General features: G+C 31.7%; 1 protein-coding gene across 1 annotated transcript; it reads right to left on the reverse strand.

Moving 5' to 3' along the window:
- Window positions 1-707: 707 nt before the first annotated feature.
- LOC124939935 (3-hydroxyacyl-[acyl-carrier-protein] dehydratase FabZ-like) lies at window positions 708-4020 on the reverse strand. The gene is made up of 4 exons (XM_047480397.1): window positions 3719-4020; window positions 3588-3648; window positions 3371-3515; window positions 708-1178 (listed from the first exon to the last, which is right to left on the reverse strand). Exons 1-4 carry the CDS (start codon window positions 3915-3917, stop codon window positions 921-923), a joined length of 663 nt encoding a protein of 220 aa, XP_047336353.1. The 5' UTR covers window positions 3918-4020; the 3' UTR covers window positions 708-920.
- Window positions 4021-10954: the final 6934 nt, after the last annotated feature.

The raw sequence follows: 10954 nt of genomic DNA on the forward strand, positions 1-10954 counted from the left end.
TTGTTAAATTTTAAATTTTAATATTAAAATAAAAATAAGAAATATATTATATATTATCATTATCAGGCTCGAACAAACTTGATAAGACATTGAGCAAGTATTATATAAGCTCAAGTTTGACTCAAATATTAAACAAGACGGTTCGAGCTCGACTTAGTCAAAGTTAAGCTAAGTCGAGTTTTGACCGAATAGCTCACGAACGGCTCGACTTATTTTCCCTAGGCTAGATGACAATTATAATAATAAAAAGATTTATGCCACTAAACACATATGTCAAAAAAGTTATTTATATATGTTTTTTTTTAATTTTTTTTAAATATGACACATTGTTGATAAGTTAATAGATTTAGATAGAATATTTTATGTACATAAATATATTTGACCTTAAGCCAAGTTCGTTTATATGGGTTAAAGTAGGAATTGCATATTATAAAATAATTTGTCTAATTTCATTTCAATTATTTTTATATCAAGAGTTCGAACAACCCATGAAATAAACTATACCGGAGTCAATTCTCCTATAACCAAAGCCTTAGTTATCTTTTCTGTTTTCATGAAAATCATATCTAATTATAGAGTAAACTAGCATGAAAGTCAAATGTCATGACCCCTTCACCTTAGTGGGAATCTGTTTCGAATAGAAACACAATTACAACCAACAATCCTTCATGTACCAAACAAAATTTAATCTTATCCAACAACACTTATTTATTAAACAAAATGTATCTTTTTCATACTAAATTGGTAGGGTTCATTGGAATCAAGATCCAACTTAAGGTTTTTAAAATGTTATTTCAATTTGAAGATAAATAGTACATAGCAATTCCGAACTCTTCAATGTGTCCATGTTGCAAACGCTATTGAAAACTACTAAAGGAAAACAAGAAAGAAAATGATAATATGGAAAATGTTGGAACATATCATTCACTGCTGCTGCCCATGGCCATCAAGAACTCACCTTCACAGACCACTTCACCACCCACATAAGCCTTACCTTCCATCTTCGCTATTCCAAACCTCTTCTGCAGCTTGATTAGTGTCATTCTCATTACTAAGGTATCCCCTGCTATTACCGGTCTTCTGAATCTAACTTTGTCAATTCCCGCAAAGAAGAAATTATTACGGGATCCTCCTACTTCTGGCTGTAACATGACGATGCCACCAACCTGGGCCAGTGCCTAGATTTCATAAAAGAATGTCATTATTTAATTATCATATTGCATGCCTACTTTCGGAAAAGAAAAAAAAGCATTGGGTCATAGTGGATAGAAGTGAGAAAGAAAATCAAATATGTTGTGAAAGATAAACCCTATGCTCAACATTGCCCTGGGATGAATTGTTATTTTGCTAAATGAATGCAACATATTAATACGAAGATTGAAAAACTGAAGAGGCTAAACTTTAGGAATTTGAGAAGCTTGATTTAGGGAGATTTAATTCTGAAAAATATTGCTACTAATCTCCTTGTGTTTCTGTTGAAGATGGAATAGGGGGAGACCATATGGGCTATAAAACTAGGATGAACTTAAGTTGTGACAATGGACCTGTAATGTCTATAATAAGTAGTTTGGTTCGATCGGTTTAGTCATAGTGGCTAGGTGAATAGGTTGACTGGTGGGTTCGGTTTGTTTGGATACAGGATCAGTTTGGTGATTGGTTGGTTATAATCATTGATCATTAACAAATCTATGACGACTAAACTAAAAAATATTATATTATTAAACAATGAGTCATTATATATTAATATGCTCAAAATGTAATAAGTTGTCAGCTTGTGAACATATATCAATATTTTGGACTGTTTTAGTACGTTTTCACAGCTAGATCATTATCCCAAAAAAATCTATATTTATCCTATTTTGTAAAAAAATCACAATGATCTATCAAATTTGATTGTCATTTTAATAATAAGATTAGTGTTCTAAATGGCGGCCAACTGCATTGGGTGGTTAGACGGTTTAGAACACAGAATTAACTATGGTTATATATATATACATATGTATATGTACATATACATATGTATATGTACATATACATATGTATATGTACATATACATATGTATATATATCTGTATATATATGTTATATATATGTATATATATTTGTGACAAAGCTAGCACAACATACCCTAATTAATCAATATTTTTTTATTTGTTTGTTGCGTTCGGTTTTAAGGGATTGGGCGGTTTGACCGTTTGACTTAGACCCCTAAATGTGGCTATAATAGAAGAGTGGCTATAATAGAAGAGGTTCCACCCTCATGGTGATTTTGGACTAAATGGAATCTTTCAACAACTTGTATCTGTAGTTGTGGAGAAGGCATCTATGATTGTGCCATCAAACTTTCTTAAGTTACCTAGGCCTTGACTCTGCCAACCCCTAAACCAAAGACAACGGACAAAGATATAGGTCTTCTTATACACATTCTTAGTTCAATTGTTAATATAAACTACTACTGCTTCATATGATAAGATTTGTGCTTTTGAACTGAAGTTTGACAGACCAGTGCAGTTATTGTCTCTCAAAAGCATCACTTTCAGCTAGTAATAGCATATATGTAGACTCAAACATTCTCCAACAATCTTATGGTTAGAGTTGGAGCTTGTCAATGAACTCATTGCAGTTCTCATAACAAGATCTTGAAACAAGTTCAGATTTATTGTAGAGCAATACATTTATAAAATAAATTGGAGCTTGTTTGAGGAAGGTGTTTTCTTAATAAATAAAAAAAGATTTTTTTAAAGGAGAATCATTTGAGCACTTAATATTTAGATGAAGTGATATGTTGTGTAACAAGAAGGCAAGATTCAATTTATTCCACCATAAGGAAACCAATACTAAGTATTATATTAGCTAAAGTCAACAATTCCGAGGGACCAATACTAAGTAATATTGGCATGGGTAAACTTCTGTCGATGAGAGACATTTTTAAGAAAAAACATGGAAAATACACTGAGGTTGACAAGATACAACTGAATAGGATTGAGAAAGTTGTTGATGGTTCAGATAGAAGTAAGGAGAAGAAAAAAAAGAAAGAAGCAAAATGAAAGGTAAAGGGGAAACTCAAATACTTTATTGTGGTCCAGGAGAGTCAAGACTGATTTCACTGATCATGCCACGAAAAGAGCTCAGATCCATCCATATTGATTTAATCTCGTTCAATGTGCTTCGATTTTTGACTGTCTAGTTTGTTGCTTCTTTTATGTTTTATGGTCGCTCTTATTACCTTAATTATGACAGTTTGTATCATGACTTGGTTTGTGTGGTTTATGGGTTTTGACTTTTGAATCCTAGGGCCCCAACACGTCAATATCATCATAACCAATATCAAAAACCAAAAATGTAAGAAAATGAATAAGAAAGCATTTACCTCAACCATAAGAACACCAGGCATTATTGGCCTCTCAGGGAAATGACCGGGGAAAAAGTTGTCATTGATAGTCACATTCTTAATGGCAACGGCGGATACGCCAGGATTGTATTCAATTACTCTATCCACCAAAAGAAATGGAAATCTGAAAAGGAGCAGACATGTTTATACTAAATTTTTTTACTTTCCAAGTCTGCTCAATACAATACAAACTCACCTATGGGGTAAAATATCTCTAATCTGATTTATATCCATCACGGTAGGAAATGCAGGGTACTCTGCCACATCAAAATTGACAAATTTAGAAAGGAAAGAAAAAGAAGATGAAATGGAAATCAAAAGGCTTACTTAATTCAATGGGGACATTTTCCCCCACATTATTATCCTTTGAACAATTGACAATGAGGCAACTTGGTCTCTTCTTTGATTGGTTACAGAAGAAGACGAGAGATCTGGAAATGCAGTCAGTGTTCAGCGCCGAACGTGAATGAGAGGATTGAAAAGTGAGGGTGGAGAATAGGGAGTTAGAGAGAGTTGAGGAAGCCATTGAAGCTTCGTCAGACTGAGTTAGAAAGCTTAGAAAAGAGAGTTTGATAAGAAGGAGCGATGCTAACAAGGTGTTGTTTGTGTAAAACAAGAGACGGCGGAACTTCCAGAGTGAGACTTAACACAATTTGTTTTTTTCTTTTTCTAAAGAAAAGATTGAGATTTTGACTGTTTCATCTGATTTTTAAAAAGAAAAACAAATAATGTTTAATCATAATTTGTTTATTAAATTTATTTATAATATTTAAAAACATTATGTATTAAAAATATTTTTAATTATTTAATATAAAGAAATTAATAAATTTAAATTAAAGAAATTATATTATATTATCAATCACTTAAACTTTTAAACTTCTTTTTCTCTTCCTATATCATCTCTAATTATTTATTTTTTACCTCATATTAGAATGACATAATTGTTTGTACATTTTATGATATAAAATTACTTGGCTAGTGGCTAAATTTATTTTTCATTCTTTTATTTTTGAAGTTTATTGTTTTTTATTATGTTTTTGTATTTACTTTAATATAAATAGGTTATACAGACAGCAAAAGCTTATAGGTTTGGTGTAAAACACAAAATAATTTAATGAATTTTTTTATTATTAGTTTGATTTTAGAACTGATCATGTAAAAATAAATATGTATTATTTGATTAAGTTTTGAATGAAAAATAAATTGAATTTATAATATTTATAATTAATTATTATTTATAAGGATAATAGAATTTTTAACTAGAGAACTAAATAATTAAAAAACTAACTAACAACTAACTTAAAAAAAAACGAATATAATTAATTTATTTATTTTATAATTTGAAAAGATATATTTTTGATTTAATATTAATGATAAAAATGTATAATTAAAAAATTATTTAATACACAATCTAAATTGTATTAGATATGATTCCAATTTTTGTGAATGTGAACACTTGACTATAGCACTATTGATTTGTGATGGTTGAATTTAATTTATAATTATATATATAGAGAGTAGTGATAGGGAGGCCGATGATGGGCCTCCGACTAGGGGTGAGCAAACGGGTAAACCCAACCCGTATTACCCAACCCATATTCAATCCAAATTAAATTTACCCAACCCATAATTCAACCCATATTATTTACTAATATGGGTTGGGTATGGGTTGGGTTGAGTATGGGTTGGGTAACCCAAATTATTATTTTTTTTTTTATTTAACATGTATTTGACTCATTTAACACATTTTTATTCGTTAAACACGTTTTTCACGTTTTTGACATTTTTAATACGTTTTTCACACGTTTAACACGTTTTTGACACGTTTAACACGTTTTTGGCACATTTAACACATTTTTGACACGTTGAACACGTTTTTCATGTTTTTGGCATGTTTAACACGTTTTTAACACGTTTAACACGTTTTTGATACGTTTGACACGTTTGACACGTTTTGACACGTTTTTTCACGTTTTCGACACGTTTAACACATTTTGACACATTTTTGGCACGTCTGACACGTTTTAACACGTTTAACACGTTTTGACACGTTTAACATATTTTTCACATTTTTGACACGTTTCACACATTTTTCACGTTTTTGGCACGTTTTGACACGTTTTCCACGTTTTTGACACGTTTAACACGTTTTCGACACGTTTCACCTGTTTTTCACATTTTTGGCACGTTTAACACGTTTGGCACGTTTAACACGTTTTGACACGTTTAACACGTTTTTGACACGTTTTTCACATTTTCGACACGTTTAATACGTTTTCGACACGTTTAATACGTTTTTCACACATTCAACACGTTTAACAAATTTGACACGTTGGACACTATTTTCATGTTTTGACATGTTTAACACGTTTTTAACACGTTTGACACATTTTTCACGATTACGACACATCTAACACATTTTGACACATTTTTCACGTTTTTGACACGTTTAACACGTTTTGACATGTTTAACATGTTTTTCACGTTTTTCACGTTTTTCACATTATTAACACGTTTAACACGTTTAACACGTTTGTAACATGTTTAACATGTTTTCACATGTTTAACATGTTTTCACATGTTTTTCACGTTTTTGGCACGTTTAACACGTTTTGACACATATTCCACGTTTTTGACACGTTTAACACGTTGTCCTCATTTTTGGCACATTTTGATACGTTTAACACGTTTTGACACGTTTAATACGTTTTCACACGTTTAATGTCAAACGTATGAAAAACATATTAAACGTGCCAAAAATGCCAAAAATGTGTTAAACGTGACAAAACGTGTTAAAACTTATCAAAACGTGTTAACGTGCAAAAAAATATGTTAAACATCTCAAAAATATGTTAAATGTATAAAACGTAATAAAATGTAAAAAACGTGTTAAACGTGCCAAAAACATGAAAAATGTGTTAAACATGTTACAAACGTATTAAACATGTTATAAACATGTTAAACGTGTTAAGAATGTGAAAAACATGTTAAACATGTCAAAAAGGTATTAAACGTACTAAAATGTGAAAAACGTGTTAAAGTGTGAAAAACGTGTTAAAGTGTGAAAAACGTGTCAAATATATCAAAAACGTGTTTAACATGCCAAAAACGTGAAAAACATATTAAATGTGTGAAACACGTGTTAAACGTGCGAAAAAAGTGTTAAACATATCAAAAACGTGTTAAAATGTTAAAAACGTATTAAACGTGCCAAAAACGTGAAAACCGTGTTAAACTTATCAAAAACATGTTAACGTGTTAGTTATGTTAAAAACGTGTTAAACGTGCCAAAATCGTAAAAAAACGTGTTGTATTTGTCAAAAACGCGTTAAACGTATTAAACATGTCAAAAACGTGTTAAACATGACAAAACGTGTTATTAGTATGAAAACGTGTTAAACATGTTAAAAACTTGTTAAACGTGCCAAAAACATAACACGTTTTAAACGTGTGAAAAACATGTTTTAAGTGTGAAAACGTGATAAAAATATTAAAAACGTGTTAAACGTGTGAAAAACGTGTTAAACATATCAAAAACGTGTTAAACGTGCCAAAAACGTGTTAAACGTGCCAAAAACGTGTTAAACGTGCCAAAAACATGAAAACCGTGTTAAACTTATCAAAAACATGTTAAATATGTTTAAAACGTGTTAAACGTGCCAAAAACGTGAAAATCGTGTTAAACTCATCAAAAACGTGTTAACGTGTTAAATATGTTAAAAACGTGTTAAACGTGCAAAAACGTAAAAAACGTGTTAAACTTGTCAAAAACGTGTTAAACGTATTAAACATGTCAAAAACGTGTTCAACGTGACAAAAACGTGAAAAACGTGTTATTAGTGTGAAAATGTGTTAAACATGTCAAAAACGTGTTAAACGTGTCAAAAACGTGAAAACATGTCAAAAACGTGAAAACGTGTTAAACGTGTCAAAAACGTGAAAACGTGTCAAAAATGTGAAAACGTGTGAAAAACGTATTAAACGTATGAAAAACATGTTAAACGTGTGAAAAACGTGTTAAACATGTGAAAAACATGTTATAAGTGAAACGTGTTAAAAATATTAAAAACGTGTTAAATGTGTGCAAAACGTGTTAAACGTATGAAAAATATGTTAAATATGTCAAAAACGTGTTCGACTTAAAGTTGGAAGATGATTAGTTTATATTGGATTAATAATAGAGAATTAAACTAAATTTATATAATTTGGGTAATTTGGGTAACCCTAACCCAACCCAAATTAAACTCAACCCATACTCAACCCAACCCATACTCAACCCAACCCATATTAACCAACCCAAATTAATATTTTGGGTTTGGGTTAGGGTTGGGTTTGGGTAAACCCATATTATGCTCACCCCTACCTCCGACCATACAGCGAATCCTCTGTGGCTGCTATGTGTGTTTTGTCATGCTGTAAAAAAAATATATAAAAAAGAAATGTAAGCGCACGGAACCACTTTCTCTCTTTTCTCTCTCTTGCCAGACTGTATCTTCTCTTTTCTCTCTTTTCTCTATCCTCTCCGAGACAACCAATTTCTTGTAAACCTTAGAACAGATTCGGTTCTTCCAGAGAACCTTATCGACGGCGGCCAGGATATAACTCGATATAAATACATTTCGACGGTGGCTGCTCCGGAGAACCATATCGACGGTGGCTATTCCGGAGAACCATATCGACGGTGGTCGGGTAACTCCATATGACTACTATGTTTTGATACTGTGTTTTTTCATCGTTATCTTTAATCGTTATCTTCACTTTATTTTCAGATCAATACAACTTTATATTGACATTGTTTGGGTAATTCCATATGACTACTATGTTTTGATATTGTATTTTTTCATCGTTATCTTTAATCGTTATCCTCACTTTATCTTCAGATCAATACAACTTTATATTGACATTGTTATATTGAGCTCAATACATCTTTATATTGATCTCAATACACGAATATATTGAGCTCAATACACGGATATATTGAGCTCAATACGCAGATATATTAATATAAATACATGGTTATATTGAGCTCAATACACATATATATTGATCTAAATACACGGTTATATTGAGCTCAATACACCTTTATATTGAATTCAATACACAAATATATACACCTTTATATTGAGCTCATTAAACCTTTATATTTATCTAAATACAGAGATATATTAAGCTCAATACACAGTTATATTATTGTTAATTCAAATCTTCTAATTTAATTCAAATCTGTTATTGTTCAGTTGCATGGATCATCTAATTCAATCTGCTCCGGTCATTGAAATCCCGACTGTTGGGATGATATTTCCATCCGAAATAGAGATTCGTTTGTATTACAAGGCCTATTCCCTTGGTACTGGTTTCGGTATAAGTAAGCTCGGAACAAAAAATGGACCGGATGACAAACATAAGTGGTTCTCGCTAGCTTGTGCAAAAAATAGTGTTTTTACATCAAGGGGAAAAATATTTTACATCTCAAACCCTCTATCAAGACGAATTGTAAAGCAAGGATTAATGTTGTTGTTAGAAACGATGGGGAAGTCGAGATCACCAACGTCTGCCTTGAGCACAACCATGCCATGAGCCCGGGGAAATCAAGACATCTTATATCCCACAAGGTTCTTGAACCGGAGGTGAAGAGAAGATTGGAATTAAATGAAAGTGAATCAAGTGCCTGAGAGATATGTCTCGGACCGTTGGCGCAAAGATTTGAAACAAGGTTATCAAAGCATCACCAATATTTATGATTCTGATGTGTCTGAAAGTCAAAGAAAAAGGTATAACAGTCTAACTCCAATGATGCATTTGTTCCAACAGCTTGCATCACAATCTGAAGATTAAACCTCAGTTGCGTCTAGACTTTTGGAAGACATGATTCAAAAGTTGATGTTGGATTTTGATAATGCATCTACAAGTTCCACAACAACAACTACTCCTCCAACCGAGAAAGTAATTCACTCTCCGGTTAGAGTGAGGGCTCGAGGTAGGCCACCAACGAAACGAAAATTATCTGCCGTAGAAAAAGTAATTAACAGGTCCAAACATTCAACAAATGTTAGTTTTACCTCATTGACTCGTTATATTGTGTTAGTTGCATTGTTATATTGAATTCATTTACTCGTTATATAGAGCTCATTGCCTAGTTATATTGATGTAATATATTTAACTAATTGCCTTGTTAAATTTTGTTATAGAAAAAAATGCGGGATGAACCAACAGATGCGCAACAATTCAATGACCCAACTACTATACCACAAACAATAGTCTCCACTCAATTCTCTTTTACCACAATATTGTAGTTATATTATCATGTGTTTATGTTATAGCAGTTATATTGAGCTTATTTCAGCATTATATTGAGATCATTGACTCGTTATATAGAGTTCATTGCCTAGTTATATTGATGTATTATCTCATTATATTTAGCTAATTGACTCGTTATATTATACTTGTTGCTTCGTTATATTGAGATCATTGACTCGTTATATTGTACTTGTTGCTTCGTTATATTGAATTTATTGCCACATTATATAGATCTCAAATAAATGATCTGACTATGATACCACAAACAATAAACTATAGAGCATAATTCAGCATTATATTAAGTTTCTTTTAGCTTTATTAAGCATAAATATTTTAAACAATTTAACTAGGACTTAGAAGGTATAAATTCAAAATGGCTCGTTCATTGTCGTAAGTGTTGATGCGGGATTTTAACAATTTGGTGATGTAATGAATTCTCATCCCATGCATATTATTAGAGCATCTTTCGGATTCTCCTATAAATTCCATTTTTTTCAATTCGCCATTGTAAGTCTCCATGTGCCTCATGGTAAAAATTCAACAATCAGTTGCGTCTATAGTATCCTGCCACTTCAATTTCAACAATGCAGGCTTCAATGTGGGGGAGAATGTCGGTATTGGTTCACCCCTTTGAACGAATAAATTGAGCAAACCGCTCGATAATGAGGTCAAGTGTTTTGTACTTATCTTCAAATTTTATACCTTTTAGGAGACACCAATTGTCTATGATTTCCACTTTGTATTTACAATTCCTATTGCCTCGAATGAGGTTGAAAACAACGACGTAAAAATGGTTAAGTCTAGCAATCAGAAGAAAAATCTGCACGCAAACAAAAAAATATAACTAAGTAATACACACAAGATATATTCAACAGGAAGGTCCATATATATATATATAAGCATTATATATCTACCACATAAGCATTATATATCTACCACTTAAGCTCCATATATCCACCACTTAAGCTTCATATATCTACCACTTAAGCATCATATATCTACCACTTCTTCATATATCTACCAATTACGCTCCATATATGTACCACTAAAACTCCATATATCTACCACTTAAGCTCCATATATCTACCACTAAAGCTCCATATATATACAACATAAGCATCATATATCTACCACTTCTTCATATATCTACCAATTACGCTACATATATCATCCAATTACGCTACATATATCTAGTACTTAAGCTTTATATATCTACCACTTAAACATATAACTACCAATTACTTATCCATACAACCACTTATTACA

This window comes from Impatiens glandulifera, chromosome 5 (assembly GCF_907164915.1).
Source record: "Impatiens glandulifera chromosome 5, dImpGla2.1, whole genome shotgun sequence".
Lineage (NCBI taxonomy): Eukaryota > Viridiplantae > Streptophyta > Magnoliopsida > Ericales > Balsaminaceae > Impatiens > Impatiens glandulifera.